This window comes from Eretmochelys imbricata, chromosome 20 (assembly GCF_965152235.1).
Source record: "Eretmochelys imbricata isolate rEreImb1 chromosome 20, rEreImb1.hap1, whole genome shotgun sequence".
Classification (NCBI taxonomy): domain Eukaryota; kingdom Metazoa; phylum Chordata; order Testudines; family Cheloniidae; genus Eretmochelys; species Eretmochelys imbricata.
The window spans coordinates 1,456,138-1,481,360 of record NC_135591.1 but is presented as its reverse complement, the minus strand read 5'-3'; the positions used below and the strand labels follow the sequence as shown (position 1 = coordinate 1,481,360).

Sequence of the window (25,223 nt, the reverse complement as noted above, 5' to 3'; positions counted from 1 at the left end):
CCTGGGGATGGGAGACCTGAGAGTCTGTCACCTGAGCCAGGAGGGGGAGGGGAAGGTGACACCTCTGCCCAGAAAGAAAAGGAGTACTTGTGGCATCTTAGAGACTAACCAATTTATTTGAGCATAAGCTTTCGTGAGCTACAGCTCACTTCATCGGATGCATCCTGTGGAAAATGCAGAAGTGAGCTGTAGCTCATGAAAGCTTATGCTCAAATAAATTGGTTAGTCTCTAAGGTGCCACAAGTCCTCCTCTTCTTTTTGTGAATACAGACTAACACAGCTGTTACTCTGAAACCACTGCCCAGGAATGTGAAGAGAGGCCGCAGAAGGGAACCTGCTGGGTGGGTTTAGTTTCAGTTTGGGGCTGGCTGGGACGTGGAGTGAAGTGCAGACGTGGTTGTCTGGCTCACTGCCCCCCAAAATGGACCTGGCTGAGGGGTCCTGTTCTCTGCACCTACAAGCTCTGTGTTAGACCATGTTCCTGTCATCTAATAAACCTCTGTTTTACTGGCTGGCTGAGAGTCACGTCTGACTGCGGAGTTGGGGTGCAGGACCCTCTGGCTGCCCCAGGACCCCGCCTGGCGGACTCGCTGTGGGAAGTGCACGGAGGGGCAGAGGAGGCTGAATGCTCCGAGGTCAGACCCAGGAAGGTGGAAGCTGTGTGAGCTTCGTGTCCTGAAGACAGTCTGCTCACAGAAAGGCGACTGCCCCAGAGTCCTGACTGGCTTCATGGGGAGTAGTTCCAGAGCATCCCCCGGGACTCCGTGACACAGGCATTCCCCTGCCAGGCAACGAGCAGCCTTGAGTTCAGACTGGTTGGCTCATGGGGGTGGGGAATGGGGCACAGGGTCACTCCTGACCCCAGCCCCAGGTCAGGAGTGACCCAAAGTCGTCCCTGTCTGGGGTGCGGAATGTTTTTGGGGGGTCTTAAGTGAGTTCCCACTTCGCAGGCACCCGCGTCACAGTCAGACCCTTCATGGTTAGTCACCTTGTCCACTGCCCCGGTTTAAAAGTCAAGCTGGGGAGACCAGTACACTAGGGCGTGGGGCAGCTCTGCTCTTGGCCCCCCACCCCATCAATTCCCCCCCCTCCCCCCAGGCTGGCTTGGTTCCTTGGTACGGGGACACCTTGCCCCATGGGTGGAGTAACCATGTAAATGCACCTGCCCGGGATGGGGAGGAGCGGGGGAATTGGGGTTATTCTTTTACTATTGTTTTAATATGGGGTGGGTTTTTTGCAGCACTGTTGTCATGGGAACTGGCGAGGGTTTAATTATATGAAGAGAGGCCAAATCCTCTCCCTCCCTGCATCGTTTTATGCCCTCGCCTCACCTGCTCCCCTTCCCCTGTTTGGGGCAGGTCCAATCCAGTCCGTTACAGAGTCTGGGCCACGAAGGGAAGAACCAAGAGCTGACCTGTCGCTGAGGTGAGGGGTACTTGGATCCCACGTCGGGATCTAGGGCAGGATCCCATCTCCCCATAGCTCCCAGCCAGCTCGCCTCCCAGAACACAGGGGACCGGAGCCTGAGCTGCCCCCTCCCCTCCATGGCAGTGCATGGCAAGGGCTCGCTCTCCAGCATATCCGCATTTCCTCCTGCTGGGAAAAGCCGCCGCAGGAAGCAGGAGTCCTGGAATTTCTTAGCCATTCTGTGCAATCTCTGGACTTCCCCCAGCCCCACCCCCAGCTGCATGGCTCACTCATGCCTCCCCCTCCTTTTTCCACCTTAGGCGCTTGCCATCGGTCCCAGCCACGGAGCGGGCCTCATGGGGGGAGGGGGCATTTGAGGACCAAATGGCCAGGACTGGCACAGCCAACTCCATCCTGATCCCTCCAGGGTCTGGCTTGGCCCAGGGCACCAGCGCCTCCTGCTGGGAGAGGCCGGGCCTGCAGCAGCTGCTGGGTTCCTGCTCACCTGCTGGACACGGGGGACTTTGGGGTCTTCACAGGGGCCTCATCAGCCCCTGCCTCTTTCCTGCTGACCTATGTTACTGAGCAGACAGGCAGCGGGGGTAAGACAGCAAACCAGGGCGTCCTGTCCCATGGCTGAGGAGCAGCCCTAAAATAACCACCCCCCTCCTGGCTACTCCAGTCCCAGTCTCTTCCAGCAGGAGGCGCTGTACGGATACAGACATGATAGCACAGGGCACTGGGTGCTAGGACAAGCCAGACCCTGATGTGTTCCAGGACGGCAGTTCCAGTGTCTGGACCAGGATCGTTATGGCCTGGAAGAGACCCCCTGGAAACAGTCAGGTTCAGATCTGTTCTTCTGGAGGCTGCAGAACAAAAGGTGCCACCCTGCCAGACCCTGAGAGAGCCACTCCCCAGCGCCTGCCCCCAAGCTGCCAACTGGGGATTCATTGCCAAGGGATTTGCCTGGGTGAGTAGCAGCAGCGCTGTTTACCGCCCAGGCTGGAGAGTACCTGGCAGGCCCCAGGTATCTCGCTGTCCCCGCTTGTGCTAGGGGAAAGTCCCAGGTCCCCTTCCCAGCAGCCAGGCTCAGTCACACGGAATCCGGGATTGGAAAATGCTTCCTCTTAGTCTGCCACAAAATAGCACGGAAGCCAAGAGCAGGAGCCAGCTTAAGTCCTGCTGCCTCCTAAAGGGCCTAGAGATGCTTCCTGTTTCCATCCACAGAGCTGACTCCCTGGCTTCCTTCTAGCTGCATCAGCTCCATGTGCCTGCCCTGCCTGTCTGCCCCAGTCAGCCTTTCTGCGTTGTTCGTAAGTGCTTACCCAGCGCTGTTCAGCCACCAGCCCAATGGGGAAACTGAGACACAGAGCTGGCTGCAAAGTGACTGACCTGTGATCACACAGCCAGCCAGTCCTGACTGCCAGTCCTCCACTCTAACCACTAGACAGCACTCTCCTCCCACTGCTAGGGCTAGAACCCAGGAGTCCTGGTGCCTGCTTTACTCACATGTCCCCTACCAGAGCTGGGAACAGAATCCAGAAATCCTGACTCCCAGCACCCCTGCCAACTGCTAGACACCGCTCTCCTCCCAGAGCTGGAAGTAGAACCCAGGAGACCAGGCTCACAGATCTCCACCCCCACCCCCCCCGGACTCATTTCATGGTGACGTGCATGGTGTGTGTGTTTGTGGTGGGGGTAGTTTTCCTTTCAGACAGTGAACAAATTGGCGATTAATCCCGAGAAGCGGGGGTGTGGGGTTGTTATCAGACCAGTGTCCGCTCTGACCTCCGCTGGGCAGGAAGGGCAGAGCGCTGAGTAATGGAGAGTTTGGAGCAGCGCCCGCGGGAAAGCCCAGATCCTTCCTCCAAGCTGCCCTGGACAGCCAGGCCTCCCTGCTGCATGGAGACTGCAGGGTGGCACAGAGTCCCCGTGGCTGGCTCCAGCACCTTGTGGACACCCAACAATGTGCAGAGTTCAGTGTGCGGGGTTCGGCTAGTCCGTGCTGCCACCCTGATTGCTCTGAGAGGCTTTCCCTGTTTGCCCACCAGTTCCCAGATGCTGCAAAGACAGAGGGGGTTCCAGCTCCCTGATTCTTCCCCTGCCCCTCTCTGGGCTCAGTCAGGTACCCCACCCTGGAGCGAGTCTGCAGAGCTACCCCTGGCAGCTGCAGACTACCACAGGCAGGCTGGCACTTAGCATCATCTGGTGGGCTGAAGGGCTCCCAGGGAAATGCCACCGCACAGCACAGGAGTCCTGTCACCCAGGCACAGAGCTGGCTTTGCAGCTGTGACTAGTGCAGGGTCCCCTCCATGGTGGAGGGAAGCTGGAGGCAGGGGGCATGGCCAGGTTTGCAGGATGGAGAGCGAGCTGGGAGCTGCTGCGGCTGAGCAGGAGGTTGGGCCCAGGCAGCCTGTGCCCAGCTCACAACTGGGGCTGTGTGGAGCCCCTTCCCAAAGGGGAGATCTGACAACGCCCAGCCCCAGCAAGAGCCCCGGGTGCAGAGGACATTCCAGGGTGTCTCAGGAGTAGGGCGCATGTTGAGGGCAGGAGGGGGTTGGCTGGGTTTCTGCTGCCTGCCAGCTATTCCCTGGATAGGGGGCTAGGGCAGCCAGTCCCAGGATCAGGAAGCTGAGGCATGGCACAGGGGGTCCTAAGCAGTGCCCAAGGGGACCCAGGCTCTGAACAAAGGAGCTTGCCCCTGGCTACCCCAGTGCCCAGCCAAGAGGACCTGACGTTCACCCAGGGAGCTGTGTTGCAATTTCCATGTTAAGCTTTTAGCCAGGTCGGGGCTGTCCAGCATTTCCTAACAACCTAGCCTGCTGGGCAGATGGCCCTCAATGTGGTGAGCCGAGCCGTGGGGTGGGGCTGGTGGGATTGTGGGGCACAGCCGGGACCCCCAGGAGACAGCAACAGAGCCTGCTGCTTTATCTGTCCTGGCGCTGCTAATCACAACACAAACCGACACGGTTACCCTGGTAGAACGTCCTACTGCAGCCCAGTCTCAGAGGGTTGGGGGTGAATCGGGGTGGGGGGCCCTGCCGATGCTGCCAATTCAAGTCTGCCCCAAAACGTGACATTTTTAAAATATATTTCACACGATTCAAAGAAAAACATCCAATAGAAACAGCTGGTTTGAAAGGAATAACCAGCCTGCGTCCCCCACCTCCCTGGCAAATATTGCGACACGAAGACCGAGGGACAATGGTGGCCTCTGCGTATGGTTGTTTGTAGTTACAGCTGCCGCACCCCGCCCCTCCCGGGGTAGTTGGCTCTCAAGGGCAGGTGACGTGATTCTCAGCCAGGGCTGGGTCTTGCAAAACCGCCGGATGGCAGGGTTGGGCTGGAGACGGGAATGGGCTTTGGGGATGAGAGGCCAGGCAGAGTTCTCCCCACCCCTCTCCTGTCACTGCCCCATCTCTTCCTGCCCCCGACCAGCTCCCTCCCAAACTCCTCTGCACGTGATCCCACTCGGTGCTCCTGCCGTCTCAGCCCCCATCTATCCCTTACATCCATGTGCCCCCCTTTTCACACCTTTTCCCCCCAAGTTCTCATGTTCTCCCTCTCTGCTATCCTAGGCCTCTGCAGCCCCTCCGTCAACCTCCCGCTCCCCCTCAAGAGCCTGCATTGAGGTCACGAAAGGGCTACTATCAATTTTAGGAATCCAGTATTGTCAACGGACACATCTGTCTACTCAGGTTGGTGAGCCATCCGCAAATAGATCATCCAGACCCAGAGGGTTTCAGCTGGACACAAGAACGTCCGTACTGGGTCAGACCAATGGTCTATCTAGTTCACTGTCTTGTCCTCTGACGATGGCTGGTGCCAGATGCTTCAGAAGGAATGAACAGAACAGGGCACTTATTGAGAGATCCATCCTGTCGTCCAGTCCCAGCGTGTGACAAACAGAGACTTAGGGACACCCCCAGTCTGCGTCCCTGACCATCGTGGGTAATAGCCATTGAATCTGAGTGACTTTGCCCCTTTGATTTCTCTCTTGCAGGGCTGTGAAAAGCAGTGGTTACAAAACACTGTTTGGCTGATGCCAGAATCTGGTGAGGTGCTGGGTGCTGAGCACCGTGGAATCAGCGCCTGGCGTTTGAGAGGTGTTGCCCCCCCCCCCCCCATGTGCTGAGTCACCTCCCCTTACTGCAGGGTGACCAGACGGCACCTGTGGAAAATCAGGACGGGGGGGCGGGGGGTAATAGGCTTCTGTATAAGAAAAAGCCCCGAATATTGGGACATCTGGTCACCCTGCCTTACGGCCACCCAACGGGACCCGCAATCCGAGAATTTCCAGCCGGGAGGGCGGCCAGGCCAGCCAGGGAGGGAATCTCCCTGATTTCACCGGAACTATTTTCCTGCATCACGATTTGGGGGGAGAAGTGGAAACCCTTGCGGGCCCGTTAATTGGCTGGCAATTAAGTCAGTTAACAGCCCTCCCCAACAGCTCAGCTGCTGCCCCAGGCTCTGCCCCGCGCGCCCCTGCCCGGGCCCGTCCCCAGGCGGCTCCCACCCGGGAAGGTGAGGCGGGGGGGGGTGTCCTTCTAAGGGGGGACCTCTGCCATTGGCTACCGGGCAAGAGCCCCGCCTGTCTGATTGGTTAAGAGGAGACCCGCCTCTGCCTGTGAGTGGCTGGGTAAATGCTATATAAAGGCAGCGCCGGTCCCTCCTCCCCAGTCCCCACTACTGCAGGGTTGCGTCGGTCGGAGTTAGGGGCCGGCGCTGAGCCCCCTGCGCTGGAGCGGAGCCGGGACGCCCGCCCCGCCGCTCGCCATGCGGGAGAGGAGGAGCCCCCAGCCGGCTGTGGCCAGGTGTAAGCTGGTCCTGGTGGGGGACGTGCAGTGTGGGAAAACGGCCATGCTGCAGGTGCTGGCGAAAGACTGCTACCCCGAGGTGAGGGCGCGGCCCCGGGGGCTCCGCGCGGGGCCTCGGCCCGGGGCTGGTCGCCATAGGCGCTCCCACCCCCGGCGAACGGTCCTGGCACGCCTCTGCCCAGCCTCCCTGAGCCGTGCTCGGGGCCCCTCCAGCGTCCCGCGCACCGCTTTCCTAGGGGCCCGCTGGGAGCCTGGCAGGGGGTCTCTGCCCGCTGCCTGTGGCCCCTGTCGGCATGGGGCAATTGGCGGCCGCTCCTCCGCAGGAGAGGCCGGTGCGGGGGGGGGGGGGGGTTAATATGGCTCCCCCCTCCCCGCACTGCACAGCGTAGCCTGCCAGGCTCTGGCTGGCTGCTGGGCTAGTGCGAGGGGTGGCTCTCTGGGTGCCCGGGCAGCACCCCCCATTGCCCGGGCTGGGGGCTCTGGGGGCCCGGCGGTGACGGGTGCCCGCTCTCCATCGCAGACCTACGTGCCCACGGTGTTCGAGAACTACACGGCCTGCCTGGAGACGGAGGAGCAGCGCGTGGAGCTGAGCCTCTGGGACACCTCGGGTAAGGAGCCCCCTAGCTGGGCTGGGGCTGGCGGCGGGGGGGGTCCCCTGCAGATCCAGCCCTGGCCCCCAAGCCTGGGGTTTGCTGGGTTCTATGCAGGGGGCTCCTGGTGCAGGGTGTGGGGAGCGCCCACTGCAGGGGAGCGTGTGAGGAATTGAACAGGGAGCTCTTGGGGGAGGGGGTTGGTTTAAGGCATGAGACCCCCTGTGGGTTGCTTTAATTCTTTCAGTACGGGGGGGCCCTACCATTGCAGGGGTGGGTTTGGGTTTGCCTTGTGCAGCCCCCCCTCCCCCTGCAAATCCTGCCTAAAGCCAGCTGCAGCAGCTCACTCAGCCCCCTGTCGACACCCCCCACAGTGGGGATGGGCTTTCCCTGGCATCTCAACACTGGGGGCTTGTCTGGCGGGAGGGGGGGACCATGTGCCAGCTCGGACTGACCCCCTCCAAAGACAGAATCCAAATACGGTTGGAGAAACAGCAGTAGGTCTAAGAACTGCTGTCCCCCCCAGACTGCTCCCATCTGCCCGGGTCCCACGCAGACCCCTGCCCAGGGGCCCTGTAGCCCAGCTCCCCAAGCCCCTGGTGACCCCAGGCAGAGGCAAACCGCAGCCCACTGGGGGCTCCTGGCTCTGAGGACAGGGTGTGCTCCTCCCCTCAGTGAATCGCTGCAGCTTCCCTGTGGTTGCGGGAGTGGGGGGCAGGGGTATTACTGGGGGAAATCCTAGGTCAGGAGGCTCCTGATTGTTCTCTGGAGGAAGGGGGGGACAAATCCCCTAAATAAGGGGGGCAGGGGGTGGTGTGGGAGTTGGGGTGGGGGAGCCTTGGCTGACTCTGGAGGTTGGGAGGCCTCATAGGGGAGCCCCTGCAGCAGGGATGCAGCCCCCTCCCTTGCTGCTGCAGTATCTCCCCCCCTCCAGAGGGGGGGTCCCAGTCTTGCTTGGATCCCCCTTGTTGCTATGGCGATGTGCTGGTGCAGGGAGCAGGGCTGTTTGCTATTCTGAGCACAGAGCGTCTGGGCTGCAAAACCCTTGGATGCTGCTTCTGGGGGTGGGGGAGGGCACCGGGCCTTCCCTCCCCTGTGCCCATGGGGTGGGGGAAGCACCGGTGCCATCCTTCTCCCCAGGGGTACACGGCCCCCTCCCCACCAGCCTGCGTTCCGCCACCCCCGGCTCCCTGACACTGCTCGCTCTGGGGGGGAGGCGGCTGGTTATATAAACAGCTCCTGGAGGCTTGGATCAGAGGAGCCTAGGATGCTGGGGTGGGGGAGAACTGGGGGCTGCAAGGGCCCTGGCTGCACAGCTGTATTCAGTGGGGGAGTCAGTCCCCCCCAGCTTCATATGTGGGGGGTAGGGAGGTGTGAGCGGACCGGGCAGCGCCCCCTGCCTGGGAGGGTCCTGCTCCCCCCACGGGACAGACCATGGGTGCTGGTGGATCCTTGATCACAGCAGCTTCCCCCCGCCTGGCTCAGCGCCGGGTGAGGGGGTGACATGGACTCACTGTGACCCCCTCCCACAGGGTCCCCATACTATGACAACGTGCGCCCCCTCTGCTACAGTGACTCGGACGCCGTCCTGCTCTGCTTCGATGTGGGCCGTCCCGAGAGCATGGACAGCGCCCTGAAGAAGGTGAGGACCCCCCCTGCCCCCTGCCTCTCCCTCTCCCCCATGACAGAACTGACCCCTGTGTAAAGCAGGGGGGGCCCGGGGACAGCCAGCCCCCAGGCAGGGATGGGGTGTTGTGCTCCCAGCCAGTGGTGAAGAGAGCTGGTTACAAAACAAGGCACAGGCCCCTCATTGGCTCCTCCATGTGCCGGGCAGGGCTGCACCACCAGGGTGGTCTGAGGGTCCTTCAGTGCAGGGCAGTTGGACACCATCCCCGGCCCCCCGCGGTCTCTGCACCCTGCTGGCTTCTGAGGCCCAGACACCCTGGGGTCTCTGATTGCAGGGGTAGGGTATTTTATAATGGGAGGGCTGGGCCCCTCTCATGAGGAGCCAAACACTCCTGTGCCCCCTGACCTGCTGTACAGCTGTGGGGGGGGGGGACAGAGGTTAACCCTTAGGGGTGAGCCCTTGATTTCCTTCTCCAAGACTTTCTGCTTGGCTTAAACACTTGGGGGGGAGCCTCTTCTGCCCCACTGGCCAAGAGCAGTGTGCCCATGCCGCTCCCCTGGGCATCAGTACTGCCTGTCATCTTGCTCCTTCCACTTCTGGTTGTGCTGGGGCAGGGTGGGGGGGATGACCCTGGGTTTTAAACCCGGGGTGGGCGGGGGAATGGTTCTTTAAACCCCTTTGCCAGTGTGGATCTGACCTTTTGTATAAAGACTCAGACCTGGTGGTACTACCCAAAATGGACACCCTCCCCAGCCCAGTCATTCCTGGCTCCCCATCCTGTGCTCAGGCCTAATCCTGAGGGGGGAGGGGAGGTAGCTCTGACAGGGTGTTGGCTGCAGGGTCCAGCCATGGGGTGAGGATCCCAACTGGGCTGAACTGTGCTGTCACCAGGCCAGGGTGGCACTGTGGGACCCACACCCTTCCAGTGACAGGCACCCAGAGGGGCAGGGCAGCTGATAAGCCCTGTGGGCAGCAGCCGAGTCACCCCAGGGGACTCCCCTGCAGGCTCTAAGCCCATGATGTCAGCTCTAGGCGCCTGACTCACCCCGAGTTTCTCTACGCAGTGGAAGACAGAAATCCTGGACTACTGCCCCAGCACCCGCGTGCTGCTGATTGGCTGCAAGACAGATCTGCGGACTGACCTGAGCACCCTGATGGAGCTGTCCCACCAGAAGCAGGTGCCCATCTCCTACGAGCAGGTGAGTGGGCTCAGCTAGTCCCATCCTGTCCCCTGGCCAGGGGTCAGCACAACCACAGTGCAGCCTGGGGGTGTCCCAGGGTCCAGTTCTGATCCATCCCCAGAGGGGCTGGCTTTCTGGTTCCAGCATGGCTGAAGCTCTGAACCAGTAACTCAGCTGAGCCTCAAATCCACCTGGGATGTGAGCCTAGCCAGCAGCTGCAGGCCTCGGTGCCCAGCTCCATCTGACAGCACTTTCCTTGGCTGGCTTACAGGGCTGCGCTGTGGCCAAGCAGCTGGGAGCAGAGAACTACCTGGAGTGCTCAGCCTTCACGTCGGAGAAGAGCGTGCACAGCATCTTCCGGACAGCATCCACCATCTGCCTGAGCAAGGCCAGCCCCCCACCCCCCAAGAGCCCCGGGCGCAGCCTCTCCAAGAGACTCCTGCACCTGCCCAGCCGCTCCGAACTCATCTCTTCCACCTTCAAGAAGGAGAAGGCTAAAAGCTGCTCAATCATGTGAAGGGCCAGGCCCCAGGGCAGGGACGGATGGACCAAACCCCCGACTCTTGCCTCTGGATGTTCTCGCGCTGATGCTGTGGAGGGGCTGCCTGAAGGCCCAGGCCAGATGGGAGGGGGGTGACACCTTGGCCCACAGAGAGGCCTTCAGTTCCCAACTGGCCTCAGCATCCCTGGGATCATCCCTTCACCATCCCAGCGCTTCGCACGCAGACTTGGCACATGTTCTCTGAGGAAAAGATGGAGGCGGGGTGACGAGGGCCCTCGGGCATCTCGCTGCAGAAGGACCTTGGCAAGCAGCTGCTCTCAACACCACCCCCCACCCCTGGAGTCAGGAGGCCCCATCAGCAGGACCCATCCATTTAGTTGAATGCCCACGGGGTGTCTGGCTGCAACCCATCCCCTCCATCTGCTGCTTGTCTCCAGAGCTGGCTGCTTCCAACCTTGCCATTACCCACCTCCCAGCACGGGGGCAGCTCTGCCTTCGCCTGTCTCGGTGGGAAGGAGGCAACTGGTTTATAGACTTTTGTCTTGGGGGGGGTGGGGGGAGCAACTGTTCAATGTTCAGTGTTATTAAAAAGCTTATTTATTGAGACTAGAATGGCTCAGCCATGTGGCAGGGGCTGCTGTGGTGTCTGTGAAACATCAGGTTGAAAACACCCTCCTCCCCCCACCACACACACCTGGTACAACTAATGATTTGGCCCCAGAGGTGCCATCTCCTTCCCCAGACAGGGTTGCTAAGGTGGGCAGGGACTTGCCCCAGCTTGTGGGCAGACCAACAGAGCTAGGAGCAGAACCCAGGAGTCCTGGCTCCTAGCCTCTTGCTAACCACTAGTCCCTACTGTGGGGATCCAGGGGCCTTTGACGAGCAGCCCTCTCCCTCCAGAGCCACGTTACCTCCAGCAGGGCCACGGTGACACCCAGTTCCTGGCTCTACCTGGGTGAGCAAGCACAGAGCTGCATCTGGCTGGATGCTCAGCCCCTGGCTGACACCCCGGGCAGCAAATGAGTCACGCTCCCAGCAGTGGGAGTCTTGAGGCAAAGTCCAGCCCCAACAGGCCAGATCCCTGGGGGCCTGAGTAGTGGGTGCGGTACCCCCTTGGGGCAGAGACAAGATGAGACCTGGCTTCGAGGAAAGTACAGGAGCCTGGTGCTGCACACAGCCCCCTTGCTTCCCGCTCTCCCCAGGGCCCTGTGGGGGTGTCCCAGGGGGGCTGGGGCTGGGATGAATTTCAAGGGGTGGAGCGAGTTTCAAGCCCTGTTACCTGCTGGGGGGAGCATGCTGGCTGCAGGGCCCTCTCCTGAGCCGGGCTGAGCTCGCCTCTCGGTAGCGGAGGAGCAGGAGGGGATGTGATCACCCTGTAGGGAGCCACAGGGCCTAAAAGGTTTCGTTTTCCTGGTCCAGGGCAGAGCTGGGTGCGAGGGCACCAAGCTAAAGCTGGGCCCTTCCCCCTAGAAGGGGGGCGTCTTGGCATCTTTGGGCGCTGCCTAGGGCTGCAGTGATGGGTGTTCTCTGGCCTTGGGGGATGGGGGTCAGATGAGATTATCTATGGCTCCCTGTGGGCGGCTCAGGTGAGGAGGGCAGGCCCGACCCAGGCGGTCCTGGAAGGCCTCCCCCAAAGGAAGAGCTCTGTGGAAGTGCCCAGCTGTGGAGGGGGGCGCAGGGGCTAGTGGGTTCCAGTCAGGCCAAGGGGGCAGCTAGGCAGGGCCAGCTGGGGCTTGCAGCAGCAGCTCCTCCTGGGGCATAGACTGGAGGGAGGTTGGGTTAGCCACGGCGGCCTGCCCCCTCAGCCTGGCAAGCCTTTGGGTCTGAGGGATGGAGGGTGTGCTGGGGAGCTGGGCGCATCCGGCCCTAGGAAGGGCCCCATGGCCCCTGGAGCTGAGACTGTGGGTGGCTAATGGATGGAGGGGCAGGGGAGCCCCTCCTTAGCCCAGCTCGAGGGTGGGGGCTGCTGTTGAGGCTCTGAACCACAGGCCCATGTTGGGCCAGGGGCTGCCCCTCCGTGGTCAAGCTCTGGGGCTGCAGAACCGGCTGGCTCAAGAGAGGGCTGGGAGCCCAACCCTGGCGTGGCTGGGGGAGGGGCTCGAGGGGGCTGCCCCAGCTCCAGGGAGCGTCCCTGAGTGCCCTGCGGCCAGCAGCGGGGAAAGGGCTCGGTGCCTCCCACAGGGCCCAGCAGCGGGGAGCCGAACCCATGGAGGCCGATTGGCTGCGACAGAGCTGGGGGCGGGGGTAGCAGTGTGGGCGGGGGCAGCAGGGCAGGCTGGGGGCAGCAGTGAGGGAGGAGGTAGCAGCGCAGGTGGGGGCAGCAGTGGGGCGGGGGCAGTAGGGCAGGCTGGGGGCAGCAGTGAGGGAGGAGGCAGCAGCGCAGGTGGGGGCAGCAGTGGGGCTGGGGGCGGGGCGGGGGCAGTAGGGCAGGCTGGGGGCAGCAGTGGGGGTGGGGATAGCAGTGGGGGTGGGGGGAGCGGGGGCAGCAGGGCAGGCTGGGGGCAGCAGTGGGGGAGGAGGCAGCAGGGCAGGTGGGGGGGGCAGTGGGGGAGCGGGGGCAGCAGGGCAGGCTGGGGGCAGCAGTGGGGGAGGAGGCAGCAGGGCAGGTGGGGGCAGCAGTGGGGCTGGGGGGCGGGGGCAGTAGGGCAGGTGGGGGCAGCAGGGCAGGCTGGGGGCAGCAGTGCGGGCGGGGGCAGCAGAGGGGCTGGGGGGCGGGGGCAGTAGGGCAGGCTGGGGGCAGCAGTGGGGGAGGAGGCAGCAGGGCAGGTGGGGGCAGCAGTGGGGCTGGGGGGCGGGGGCAGTAGGGCAGGCTGGGGGCAGCAGTGGGGGAGGAGGCAGCAGGGCAGGCTGGGGGCAGCAGTGGGGGCGGGGGCAGTAGGGCAGGCTGGGGGCAGCAGTGGGGGAGGAGGCAGTAGGGCAGGTGGGGGCAGCAGTGGGGCTGGGGGGAAGGGGCAGTAGGGCAGGCTGGGGGCAGCAGTGCGGGAGGAGGCAGCAGGGCAGGCTGGGGGCAGCAGTGGGGTGGGGGGGCGGGGGCAGCAGGGCAGGCTGGGGGCAGCAGGGGGGCTGGGGGGGCGGGGGCAGTAGGGCAGGCTGGGGGCAGCAGGGGGGGAGGAGGCAGCAGGGCAGGTGGGGGCAGCAGTGGGGCTGCGGGGCGGGGGCAGTAGGGCAGGCTGGGGGCAGCAGTGAGAGAGGAGGCAGCAGGGCAGGTGGGGGCAGCAGGACAGGCTGGGGGCAGCAGTGGGGGAGGAGGCAGCAGTGGGGGCGGGGGCAGCAGGGCAGGCTGGGGGCAGCAGGGGGAGGAGGCAGCAGGGCAGGTGGGGGCAGCAGTGGGGGCGGGGGCAGCAGGGCAGGCTGGGGGCAGCAGTGGGGGCGGGGGCAGCAGGGCAGGCTGGGGGCAGCAGTGGGGGAGGAGGCAGCAGGGCAGGTGGGGGCAGCAGTGGGGCTGGGGGGCGGGGGCAGTAGGGCAGGCTGGGGGCAGCAGTGGGGCTGGGGGGCGGGGGCAGTAGGGCAGGCTGGGGGCAGCAGTGGGGTGGGGGGGCGGGGGCAGCAGGGCAGGCTGGGGGCAGCAGGGGGACCGGGGGGGCGGGGGCAGTAGGGCAGGCTGGGGGCAGCAGGGGGGGAGGAGGCAGCAGGGCAGGTGGGGGCAGCAGTGGGGGCGGGGGCAGCAGGGCAGGCTGGGGGCAGCAGGGGGAGGAGGCAGCAGTGGGCTGGGCAGCAGGAGGCGCTGTCTCGGACTCAGCCCCTGGAGGACGGGCGGGAACTACATTTCCCAGCATTCCAGCGGCGCGCCGCGCGGTGCCTGCTGGGAGCTGTGGTTGCGGCGGGGAAGCGCCGGCTGCGGGCCGGGACGGCCCGGACTCGCGTTCCCGGCATGCCGCGCGGCACCTCCGCCGCTCCGCGCAGGGCCCGGCGCGAGTCGCTAAGATGGCGGATACTGCGCAGGGGCTGTGAGGCCTAGTAGGATCCGGGAGGTGAGGGGGGCCCGGACTCCGGGGTTCTCTCCCGGGGCGGGGGCCCGGACTCCGGGGTTCTCTCCCGGGGCGGGGGAGGGGGGGGGCCCGGACTCCGGGGTTCTCTCCCGGGGCGGGGGGGGGGGGGGGGCCCGGACTCCGGGGTTCTCTCCCGGGGCGGGGGAGGGGGGGGGGCCCGGACTCCGGGGTTCTCTCCCGGGGCGGGGGGCCCGGACTCCGGGGTTCTCTCCCGGGGCGGGGGGGGGGTTAACCAGTTTACCGTTAACCCAGAATTAAAAGGGTCCACGCCCCGTGACCCGCCAAGGCCCCCCACTGCTCTGCCCAGGCCATAACATGGAGACCCTGGGTCCGTTCCCAGCCCCCCCCGGCCAGCCAGCCCCCTGCCCTGGGGCCAGCCCCCCATGCTGTGCCGCGTGTGAGTCTTGCCCGGGGGGGGCGGTGCTAGGCCTGAGGAGCCCAGGGGAGGTGGGTCCGAGCCAGGGGCTGGTCCCCCCGCCGCTAAGAGCTCTCCCTGCCCGTCAGATGGCCGGGGAAGTGCCCGACAAGAAGGAGCGGGACCCGTCGCCCCCCAAGGAGGAGAGGAAACGCTCGCGCTCCCCGGAGCGGGATCGCGACCGGAAGAGCTCCCCGTCCAAGGAGAGGAAGCGGCACCGGTCCCGGGAGAGGAGGCGGGGCAGCCGGTCCAGATCCCGCTCCAGGTCCAAGTCAGCAGAGAGGTGACGACCCCGGGGCGGGGCGGGGTGGGGGGGCATGCGGTCGCACCAGAAGGGGGGGTGGGGGGAAGGTGCAGGGTTTGCGGGAGGGGCTGGGGCTCTTTGTGGCTCTGATTTGGAGGAGGTTTGGGGGGGCTGCTGAGGAGGGGGTGGGGGGCTGCTCGTGGAGTTAGGCTGGGCTGTAACCGATTCCTGGGGCTCTGCCCTTGCAGGGACCGGAGACACAAAGAGCGTGAGCGCGAGCGGAATAAGAAGGATCGCGAGCGGGAGAAAGATGGACACCGGCGAGACAAGGACAGGAAACGCTCCAGGTAAATCCTCGTGCCCCCACTCCTCCTGCCAACGCCTACGGTGTCACGGGAGCGTCTCTGGGAGTGCAGCCACCTCTGGGGCTCAGCACCATACAGCAGCACGGCACAGGCGTCTCTGTGTGTCCGGTTAAACCGGAAATGAGCAGAGTCCAACAGACCCTGCTGGGCTGAAGGGGGACGTTGGGGTTCTTGCTGTCACGCTGTGGAGCCTGTAACAAGGGTGAGTGGGGAAGGGCTCTGGGGTCCCTTCTCCTCCATGAGCAGCATGACGGCTTCTGCCCCTGAGGTGGGGCGCTGATCAAGGTCCCCTACTGAGCCAGCAGCCCCACTTCCTGCTGCGTCTGGGCTTTGCCTGGCCATGGCCTGCTCTCAAAGGCTGGAGCTGGCCCGAGCTTGCTCAGCTGAGAGCCCAGCCCGAGTGGTCCTGCACCAGGAGGAAGCTGGGTGGTTTCCCAGGCCGTTTCAGAGTAAGGGGGAGCCATGGGGCCTCATCTGTTCCTAGAGCCCTTGCCATGATTGCTGAGTGTGGGACTAGGATCAGTGGGCTAATGGCCTCCAGCCCCACCGGATGCGGGGCAATGGAGGTGTCAAGCCGGGGTTGGGGGAGAGTTTGGTCGGGGGTGGAGCTAGGAGCGTGTCTCATGTCCATTTTTTCTCTCACTCAGAAGCTTGTCCCCGAGCCGAGGCAAAGACTCCAAATCACGGAGGGAGCGAGACTCACGGAGGGGGGAGGAGGAGGAGGACGTGGCGTTGAAGAAGGAGAAGGTGGGAGTGGGGGTGGGAAGGCAGGTAGAGCTCTGCCCCCCCCCCCCCAAAGGGCTGAGGGGCCACAGGAGCTGTGCTGGGTGGTGGTGGTGGTGGGTATCTGCCGGGGCTGGCTCCTTGCAGCGGCTAGGTGGCCCCCGCTCCTGCGCCTCGTTGGTCCTGATGTGCAGCCTCTGCGCTCTCCCTGTGTGCGTCCCCTGGGTTCACTCCCCGGGTCTCAGGTACAGTGACACCCCCCCACGGTAGCAGTTGGGGCCCTCCCTCAAGCCTGGCTATTCCGTCCCTGTCCCCCAAGCGTTTCTGCTTTGGAGCCCAGGGCTGAGCATGGATCCCGGACAGGTCTCCCCAGAGACCCCGGGGGGCTACCCCTTTGTGGGATGGGAGGTGTGTTCCCTGCATGAGCAGCCATAAGATTGGTTCCCCGTCCCATCGCAGCCTCATGTCTGGCTCAGTCTCCCGGTGTCTTGGATGGGCACGGTGCGTTCCAGGTTGGTGCAGGAACCCCCAAGCACTTAGACACTCCAGGGGTTTGCTTGCTGCCTCCCCCCCCGGCACAGCTTGGGGCAGCTGGGCTGAAGGGTGTGCCAGCGATCCTGGATGGGGAGGGGGAGGACGGGGGTTGGCTCTGGGGATGTTAACACCCTGTGTTTCCAGGCCCAGCCTCTGTCTCTGGAGGAGCTGCTGGCCAAGAAGAAAGCTGAAGAGGAGGCCGAGGCCAAGGTGAGAATATGTCCCCACCCCCACCCTCATTGTAGGGGCATCTTCCCCTCCCCCCACTGCTGTGGTGGGGCAGACGTGGCCCCCTTTCCCCTCTGGGTCCAGAGGCGGTTCGGGCACCAAGCAGTTGGTTCTCAGGCTGATTCCTGGTGGGTCTGTTGCCCCCCAGAGTTGGCTGTGATGCCCCTGGGCTGGCAGCCTCACCAGAGTGGGCCAAAGGGTCCAAAGCCACTCCTCTCCCCGCCCCCCTTCCAAGGCAGGCTGTGTGGGTGCTGGCCTGTGCTGCCCTGGCTCTGGGGACAGGCCTGGTGCCATGCTCACTGCCCCCTCTGCCCTCCAGCCCAAGTTCCTGTCCAAGGCCGAACGGGAGGCCGAGGCGCTGAAGCGGCGGCAGCAGGAGGTGGAGGAGCGGCAGAGGCTGCTGGAGGATGAGAGGAAGAAGAGGAAGCAGTTTCAGGATCTAGGGAGGAAGATGCTGGGTAAGTCCCCCTCTCCCCCAGGGTGCTCTGGGTGGCCCTCCTGCTGGGGGTGAGGCTGGGAAGGAGCACCCTTCCCCTCCCTGGGTGTGTGATGTCCTGTGTCTGCCCCCCCCCCCCCCCAGAGGACCCCCAGGAGCGCGAGCGCAGGGAGCGTCGGGAACGCATGGAGCGGGAGACCAACGGCAACGAGGATGAGGAGGGGAGACAGAAAATCCGTGAGGAGAAGGACAAGAGCAAGGAGCTGCACGCCATCAAGGTACCCGCCGTGCCAGGGGCTCCTTGAGAGTCACAGCGCTGCCCCCACCCACTCAGGACTCGAGGGCCTGACAGTGCAGGAAGAAGGGTCTGGGGCCAGAATGGGGGTTGGGGGGCCAGGTTCTATCCTGGCCCTGGGAAGCTAGTGGTTATAGCAAGGGGTGAGGCTGGGATTCAGGACTCCTGGGTTCCCTTCCCTCTGGATTCTCTCTGACCTCAGATCAGTCCCTCCCCTTTTCCAGGCCTCGTTTTCCATGGGTTCAGTGGGACTGAGCCTCTTTTCTGGGGTGGGGCTGAGCTGGTGGGGCTGACGGCTGGGCTCCCCTCACAGGAGCGGTACCTGGGCGGGATCAAGAAGCGCAGACGCACCCGGCACTTGAATGACCGAAAGTTCGTCTTTGAATGGGACGCGTCAGAGGACACGTCCATCGACTACAACCCACTGTGAGTAGTGCGGGGCAGGGCAGATCGGACAATCGCTGCTGGATTGTGGCCCCCCTGCAGACTGGGGTCTGTAGGAGGCAGGAAGGGAGATGGAAGCACACAGAGGCTGTCTATACAGGGGTGGGGGGAAATATCTAGCATTGCTGGGATAGGGGGGTAGCTAAGTAGAGCAGGGAAGGCAAAGAGGCAGGACTCCTGGGTTTTTTTATCTATTCTGGGAGGGGAGTGGGATCTAGTGGTTGGAGTTGGGGGTGGGGTCAGAACTCCTGGGTCCAGGAGGGGAGTCAGGCTAGTGGTTAGCGCAGGGCACGGGAGAGTGTGGGAGTCAGGACGCAGCAGTCCCAGGGAGGGGGAACTCCCTGCCCCTGAGGGGTGTGAAATAGCAGGTTGGCTAGCTGCACTGCGGTAATGGGGACCAAACCTGGCCCCTAAGCCTGCTCTGAGGGGCGCCCCCGTCTGCCGGGGGGCACGCTGCGCTGAGATCTGCCAGGAGGTCCCGTGCCAGCAGGCTATGTCTTCTCCCACAGGTACAAGGAGCGGCACCAGGTACAGCTGCTGGGCAGGGGTTTCATTGCCGGCATCGACCTGAAGCAGCAGAAGCGGGAGCAGTCACGCTTCTACGGGGACCTGATGGAGAAGAGGCGGACGCTGGAGGAGAAGGAGCAGGAGGAGTGAGTGACCCACTGTGGGGTCAGGTTTGGGGGCCAGGATGCCACCACCTGCACACATGGCTTGGCTGGGGCTGGGTTACCCCTTCTCAGAATTGGCCATTGCTGGGCCGGAGATCCTTGGCTGGGTGGGTGCAGGGATGGGTTAGGGTTGTGCAGGGAAGGCTCGGGATGCTGGGATGTGGAGCCTCTGTGGGTCTTAGGGTGGCCCAGTGCATGCTGGGACGTGTAGTCTCTGGGCTGGTTGGCAGAGTTTGGGTGAGACCTGAGCTGCTCCCCTCCCTGGTGCCAGGGCCCGGCTGCGCAAGCTGCGGAAGAAGGAGGCCAAGCAGCGCTGGGATGATCGGCACTGGTCCCAGAAGAAACTGGACGAGATGACGGACAGGGACTGGCGTATCTTCCGTGAGGACTACAGCATCACCACTAAGGGGGGCAAGATTCCCAACCCCATCCGCTCCTGGAAGGACTCCTCCCTGCCCCCGCACATCCTGGAGGTGATAGACAAGTGTGGCTACAAGGTGAGAGCCGGGGCCTGCCCCGCAACCTCCTGGGTCAAGTGGTGACTGGCCCTTTGTTGATGGGGATCCAGATCTGAACTAGGCTCTTGTGGGTGCTCGGCCTGGTGGTGGGGGCTGGGTCCGGACCTAGGACTCTAGTCTCTGGTTGGGGCAGGGGGGAGTGCAAACAGGGAGCCAGGACTCCTGTGTTCAGTTCCCAGCCCTCTGATCTCTCCTTGGTGAAGCCAGACTTGGGCACAGGGGTCCTTCTCCGTCCTAAGCGTCTCTGTTCTCCATCCATCCAGGAGCCCACCCCCATCCAGCGCCAGGCTATCCCCATTGGCCTGCAGAACCGCGACATCATCGGCGTGGCTGAGACCGGCAGCGGCAAGACGGCTGCCTTCCTGATCCCACTGCTGGTGTGGATTACGACACTGCCCAAGATCGACAGGTGAGGCCGACTGGCTGCTCTGCCTTCCCCGAACAGGGGAGGGGTGGCTGGCCCTGATACACCAGGGGCTGGGGGACAAGAGGGGCTTCCCAGGGTGTGGGAAAGGTTGGCTCATGGGGGAAATGGTCCCACATGTGCTCTGTCGCCTGCAGGATCGAGGAGTCGGACCAGGGCCCCTACGCCATCATCCTGGCCCCGACCCGTGAGCTGGCCCAGCAGATTGAGGAGGAGACCATCAAGTTTGGGAAGCCTCTGGGTATCCGCACAGTGGCTGTAATTGGGGGCATCTCCCGGGAGGACCAGGGCTTCCGGCTGCGCATGGGCTGTGAGGTGAGTCCCGAGGCTGCGGGGGGGGAGGGGCTGGGCTCTGCGGGCTCTGACCCTCCTGCCGCCCCCTGCAGATCGTCATCGCCACGCCCGGGCGGCTCATTGATGTGCTGGAGAACCGCTACTTGGTGCTGAGCCGCTGCACCTACGTGGTGCTGGACGAGGCCGACCGGATGATCGACATGGGCTTCGAGCCTGACGTGCAGAAGATCCTGGAGCACATGCCTGTCACCAACCAGAAGCCCGACACCGACGAGGCCGAGGACCCCGAGAAGATGCTGGCCAACTTCGAGTCGGGCAAGCACAAGTACAGACAGGTCAGCAGGGCTTGGACGCTGCAGCCAAGCACAAGCCCCAGGGAGGCTGGGGCCAAGGGGAGTGGGACAGACATGAGGCTGGGAGCCAGCTGCGGGGGGGTGAGGTCCTGGGCCCCAAGTGGATGCTGGGTGAGCACAAACAGGCCAGTCGAGGGGCAATTCAGCCCTTTCTCCCCTGAGTCCCAGTGTGTCCTGGGCCTGCCCAGCTGGGTCCCATACCCCCTCACTGCCCAGGACCGGCCCGTAGGGAGGGGCGGCAGGGGAGCCCCCGGAAGCTGCTGCACTCACGGGCCCTCTCTTGCAGACTGTGATGTTCACGGCCACCATGCCCCCGGCGGTGGAGCGCCTGGCCCGCAGCTACCTGCGCCGCCCTGCCGTGGTCTACATCGGCTCGGCCGGCAAGCCACACGAACGCGTGGAGCAGAAGGTCTTCCTCATGTCCGAGGGGGAGAAGAGGTAGGAGGGTGGGGGCTCTCGCTGGAGCTGGGCTGCAGGGGCGGGCAGGGCAGGGCGTCGGGGTTCCTACGGGGGGCTGTCTGGCAGGGTCTGTCCTGGAGCACGGTGAAGAAATGGACGGCACTTTGGAGGGCAGCCTGGTGAGGCTTGGGAGGACTGTGGGGGCCTGAGCTTGTCCTGCCTGCTGACACCCCCCTCTCTGCCCCTCCCCAACAGGAAGAAGTTGCTGGCCATCCTGGAGCAGGGCTTCGACCCACCCATCATCATCTTCGTCAACCAGAAGAAGGGCTGCGACGTGCTGGCTAAGTCTCTGGAGAAGATGGGGGTATGTGCCAGCCCCTGAGAAGTGTCCATGTCGGCCCTGTGGGGCCAGGGCCGGGCTAAGCGGCTCTAGGGCCCCCTAGAGCCCCAAGTCCCAGCCCCTGCCCGTCTGGCAGAGCCCAGTGCTGCTCTGTGGGTCGGGTGGGAAAACAGGAGTCACAGCACCATGGGGCAGTGGATGGCAGGGGCTGGGTACGCAGCTGCTGCCGCTGTGCCAGCCCGTGGGCAGGAGGTGGCAGCACTGACTTGGGTTCAGTGGGGTGGGGTCAGGTCAACTCAGGTGATACTGGGTCTGGGTCAGAACCCAAAACTCGGCCTGACCAGCCCTCTATGGCTCGGGTTCCTGCTGCTGGCGCTTGGCCAGGTCGCCTTGAACTGGCAGCGAGTTACTGCCACCCCGTGGGAGGATCCTGCTCTGCAGCCCTCGGGTCGGAGCCCCGTCCAGCCCGCAGGGGCGCCTGCCGCATCCCTCTGCTGAGCCACAGGTGCCAGGGTCTGCCTCGGTGGCCTGGGGCCTGTGTGGGGGCTGCGGGGGGAAGGGTGCCCATTCCGCATCCAGCCCCTTCCTCCTCTCCCCCACTGCCCGGCGGGCGGGCTGTGGAAGAGACCTCTGCAGGGCAGCGCCATCAGCTGGCAGGCTCCAAGCCCGGGGGCTGTTGGGTGCACGCTGACGGGTACCGTGTGATCCACCCCGTCTCCCAGGCTCTCCAGCTCTTCTGGAGCCTGCTGGTGAATTCTTCCATCCCTCCCGTTGGCCCCGTGCTGAACTGTGGGCAGCCCTGCGGTCAGTTCCTGCCCCAGCCCTGCACTATGGTCTTTCCTCTCCCCCCCCCGCAGTACAACGCCTGCACTCTGCACGGTGGCAAAGGCCAGGAGCAGCGAGAATTCGCCCTTTCCAACCTGAAGGCCGGTGCCAAGGACATTCTGGTGGCCACGGACGTGGCTGGGCGCGGTATCGACATCCAGGACGTCTCCATGGTGGTGAACTACGACATGGCCAAGAACATCGAAGGTGAGTCCTGGCCTCGGGGACAGGGCGGTCCTCGAGGGAGGCTTCCCCTTGCCCCGCTGTGCGGACCCCTCTCTCCCCAGCTAAGCACGGTCGGCCTGACTCAGCACTTCGATGGGCAACGGCCAGGCAGCTGCAGGGGGTGGGGGGCTCAGTGAGGGCTTTCCCCTCGCACCCAACGGTAGGGGCGCTCTGCTGCTGCACGCACTAGCTTTCAGAGGTGACAAACCAGAGGCTCGTTAAAGATCCCAGGGCAATTGATTAATCCTGACACCCTGCCTGAATTCCAGTGTGGGTGATCCTGTTCTGTCTTCCTAAAATCTCTCCCCCCCCCCCCACCCCGTGGCTGTGCTGCTGTGGCCCACCCCAGAGGTGGCTGCATTTCAGTAGCAGGTGAGCAAGCTCTGTTTAATCAGCAGCCGAGCCCCACCCCAGAGGTGGCTGCATTTCAGTGGCAAATCACCATCTGACCGTGGTGCTTCTCTGCAGATTACATCCACCGTATTGGCCGTACGGGCCGAGCCGGCAAGAGTGGAGTGGCCATCACCTTCCTGACCAAGGAGGACTCCACGGTCTTCTACGACCTGAAGCAAGCCATCCTGGAGAGCCCGGTGTCGTCATGTCCTCCGGAGCTGGCCAACCACCCCGATGCCCAGCACAAGCCGGGCACCATCCTCACCAAGAAGAGACGGGAGGAGACCATCTTTGCGTGAGTCCCAGGGAGCCTCGGGACTTCGACAACTGGGACCTGGCTGCCCAGTTTCCATCTACTGCCAGCCAGCAGACTTGGGGTGCCAGGGGCTGCCTGGCCTTTGTAACCAGCCTCCCCCTTCAGCGGGGAGCTCTGCAGGTCGTCTGTGACCCCCAGCCCCTGGGTCGAGGCGGGACAGATGGAGGAAGAGCCCCTCTTTGGGGCAGCAACTCTGTCCCTGCGTTCCCAGGCCTGAGCTTTAAACGGAGCCTGGAGCCCAAGCCAGGCCCCTCGTGCTGGGTCCTGGGGCTCTGCCGTGGGCAGCACTTGCCAGGAGAACCCCTGGGACCAAACTAGACCGGCTCTACTCCAGTCCCCTGCGGGGTGGGGCTCTGCCTGGCTCCTGATCTGGACCAAATCCACGCACGGGACGCACCTGACTCCCAGGAAGTGTCAGGGGCTGGATTCGCCCCCCTGCCTCGGGATCCCTGTGCAGCCACCAGCCAGCTCCTCCCTCCAGCTGTAGCCTCCACTCTCCCTATTCGCAGGCTGCCTCTCCCCAGGGACGACCCTGGCCCTGAGGGGGCAGAGCCCTCCACCCACTGGTTTTAAGGGGGTAAGACAAACCCTTTCCCCTGGATATGTGGACAGCGGTGTTGGGGAGCAGTGTGTGATCTGGCCCCTACCAGCTCCCAGGAGCTTCTGCTGGCACCTGTTGTCTTTGGGGTGGAGTTGTTTTTTTTGGGGCTGGGGGGGTTTCCTGTGTGCCCATCAGCTGATGGGATGTGGCGCTTGGGCCCTTTTTTATGTATAAATTCTTGTTGAATCTGAAGTGAAAAGCAGGAATAAAGCTGCCGAGACGATGTGTGTTTGCAGGACGCTGGCCATGCCCCCGCTCCCCCCACTTCTCCCGCGTGTCTGGAGGGGGTGCCAGGGAAGAGCCAGACCTGATGTGGGAAGGGGACAGGGCAGGGCTGGTCTCAACCAGCTCCCACGCTGATTCTCCACCTCTGCCTGCCGGGACCCCCGCCCTGCCCTCCAGCCCCCCAAGCCCCCAGGGGGAATGACAGGCCAGCCCTGGCCCTGACCCACAGAGCCCGTAGAAGTGGGGGGAGCTGCTGGATGCTTTAGTGGGATCCCTTGTGCTGCCAGGGCCACCTGCAAAGAGCTTTACCCCGCATGGGGGGGGGGGTTGGAGACAGTCCTTGTTCCCCCTCAGTGAGTACTGGCTGGGGGGTTCTGGTGCCGGCCCCTTGTGCCCCATTCTCCCCCCCCCCCTTGGTGAGCACGGGGGGGGGTTCTGGTGCCCGGCCCCTTGTCCCGCCCCCCCCCTTGGTGAGCACGGGGGGGGGGTTCTGGTGCCCGGCCCCTTATTCTCTCCCCCACCTCCTTGGCGAGCACAGACTGGGGGGTTCTGGCACCTGGCCCCTTGTCCCATTCCCCGGCCCCCTGCTTGGTGAGCACAGGCTGGGGGTTCCGGCCCCTTGTCCCCGGCCCCTGCTTGGTGAGCACAGGCTGGGGGTTCCGGCCCCCGGCCCCCTGCTTGGTGAGCACAGGCCGGGGGTTCCGGTCCCTTGTCCCCCACCCCCTTGGTGAGCACAGGCCGGGGGTTCTGGCCCCTTGGCCCCCACCCCCTTGGTGAGCACAGGCCGGGGGTTCCGGCCCCTTGTCCCCGGCCCCTGCTTGGTGAGCACAGGCTGGGGGTTCCGGCCCCTTGTCCCCCACCCCCTTGGTGAGCACAGACCGGGGGTTCCGGCCCCTTGTCCCCGGCCCCCTGCTTGGTGAGCACAGGCCGGGGGTTCCGGCCCCCGGCCCCCTGCTTGGTGAGCACAGGCCGGGGGTTCCGGCCCCCGGCCCCCTGCTTGGTGAGCACAGGCCGGGGGTTCCGGCCCCCGGCCCCCTGCTTGGTGAGCACAGGCCGGGGGTTCCGGTCCCTTGTCCCCCACCCCCTTGGTGAGCACAGGCCTGGTAGTTCTGACGTCCGGCCCCGGCTGGCAGACACACAAACACCATCTCTAAACTGCAAACGCTTCTTTGTTAAACAGGCTCCAGGTGTCAGGGCAGTAAGTGCTTCCTCCACACAAGCTGTAACAAACCCGTGGCGGCTCCGCGCTTCCCAGCCCCCCGCGGGCTCACCTCAGCTGCCCCCGCAGCACAGCCCCCAGGGCCCCAGCCGGGGGGAATCTCCCTCTGCCGCTAGCGGGTAGCACCTCTGCCCCCCTCAGGCACACCGTTCCCAGTCCATCCAGCGGAGGGCGGCGGAGTGCAGTATGTACAGGCTTCTCTGGGCCGTGGCTGGGTGCTAGTGGTTACGGGGTGCGGGCGGTGGGGCCAAGCCCGGTGGATGTGGGGGGCAGGCTGAGGGGGAATCAGGGTTGAGCCCCACTGAAAGAGGGGAGGGGGGCAGGGTCCAGGCTGTTCATCCTCCCCTGCGGGTTTTGCACTTAGCAAATTGTGCCCTGCTCGCTGGACTGCCAGGCCCTGCTCCAGGGAGCCCAGCCTCGTGGCAGAGGGCAAGGGGGCCGCAGGGGCTTGGAGCAAGCGCTGCCAGCTCCACAGCTTCAGCCAGGGAAACTGAGGCCTGAAGCAGGGGCCTGACTGGCCCAGGCTCAGCCAGGGCATAGAACCCAGGTGCCTGGCTCCCAGCCCTCTCCTTTCACAGCTGGACAGGATGGGAACAGTGCCCTGGCAGGGGTCCGTGGGGTTT

General features: G+C 64.3%; 2 protein-coding genes across 3 annotated transcripts; both read left to right on the top strand.

Annotated features, from left to right (window-relative positions):
• The first annotated feature begins 6,104 nt into the window (after positions 1 to 6,104).
• On the top strand, positions 6,105 to 10,711 carry RND1 (Rho family GTPase 1). The gene is made up of 5 exons (XM_077838472.1): positions 6,105 to 6,303; positions 6,745 to 6,832; positions 8,347 to 8,456; positions 9,506 to 9,640; positions 9,894 to 10,711. The coding sequence occupies exons 1-5, from the start codon at positions 6,184 to 6,186 to the stop codon at positions 10,137 to 10,139; spliced, it is 699 nt and encodes a 232-aa protein (XP_077694598.1). The 5' UTR covers positions 6,105 to 6,183; the 3' UTR covers positions 10,140 to 10,711.
• A 3,263-nt stretch (positions 10,712 to 13,974) lies between these two features.
• DDX23 (DEAD-box helicase 23) lies at positions 13,975 to 23,379 on the top strand. Of its 2 annotated transcripts, none has more exons than XM_077838528.1 (17): positions 13,975 to 14,095; positions 14,618 to 14,811; positions 15,021 to 15,119; positions 15,788 to 15,884; positions 16,539 to 16,604; positions 16,942 to 17,080; positions 17,203 to 17,336; positions 17,667 to 17,779; positions 18,307 to 18,450; positions 18,740 to 18,965; positions 19,250 to 19,395; positions 19,548 to 19,725; positions 19,797 to 20,039; positions 20,344 to 20,495; positions 20,712 to 20,820; positions 21,654 to 21,828; positions 22,315 to 23,379. In XM_077838528.1, the coding sequence occupies exons 2-17, from the start codon at positions 14,618 to 14,620 to the stop codon at positions 22,536 to 22,538; spliced, it is 2,439 nt and encodes an 812-aa protein (XP_077694654.1). In that variant the 5' UTR covers positions 13,975 to 14,095; the 3' UTR covers positions 22,539 to 23,379. The 2 variants fall into 2 exon arrangements, with proteins under 2 accessions (XP_077694654.1, XP_077694653.1); XM_077838527.1 differs by having other exon boundaries at positions 15,785 to 15,884.
• The last annotated feature ends 1,844 nt before the right edge of the window (positions 23,380 to 25,223 follow it).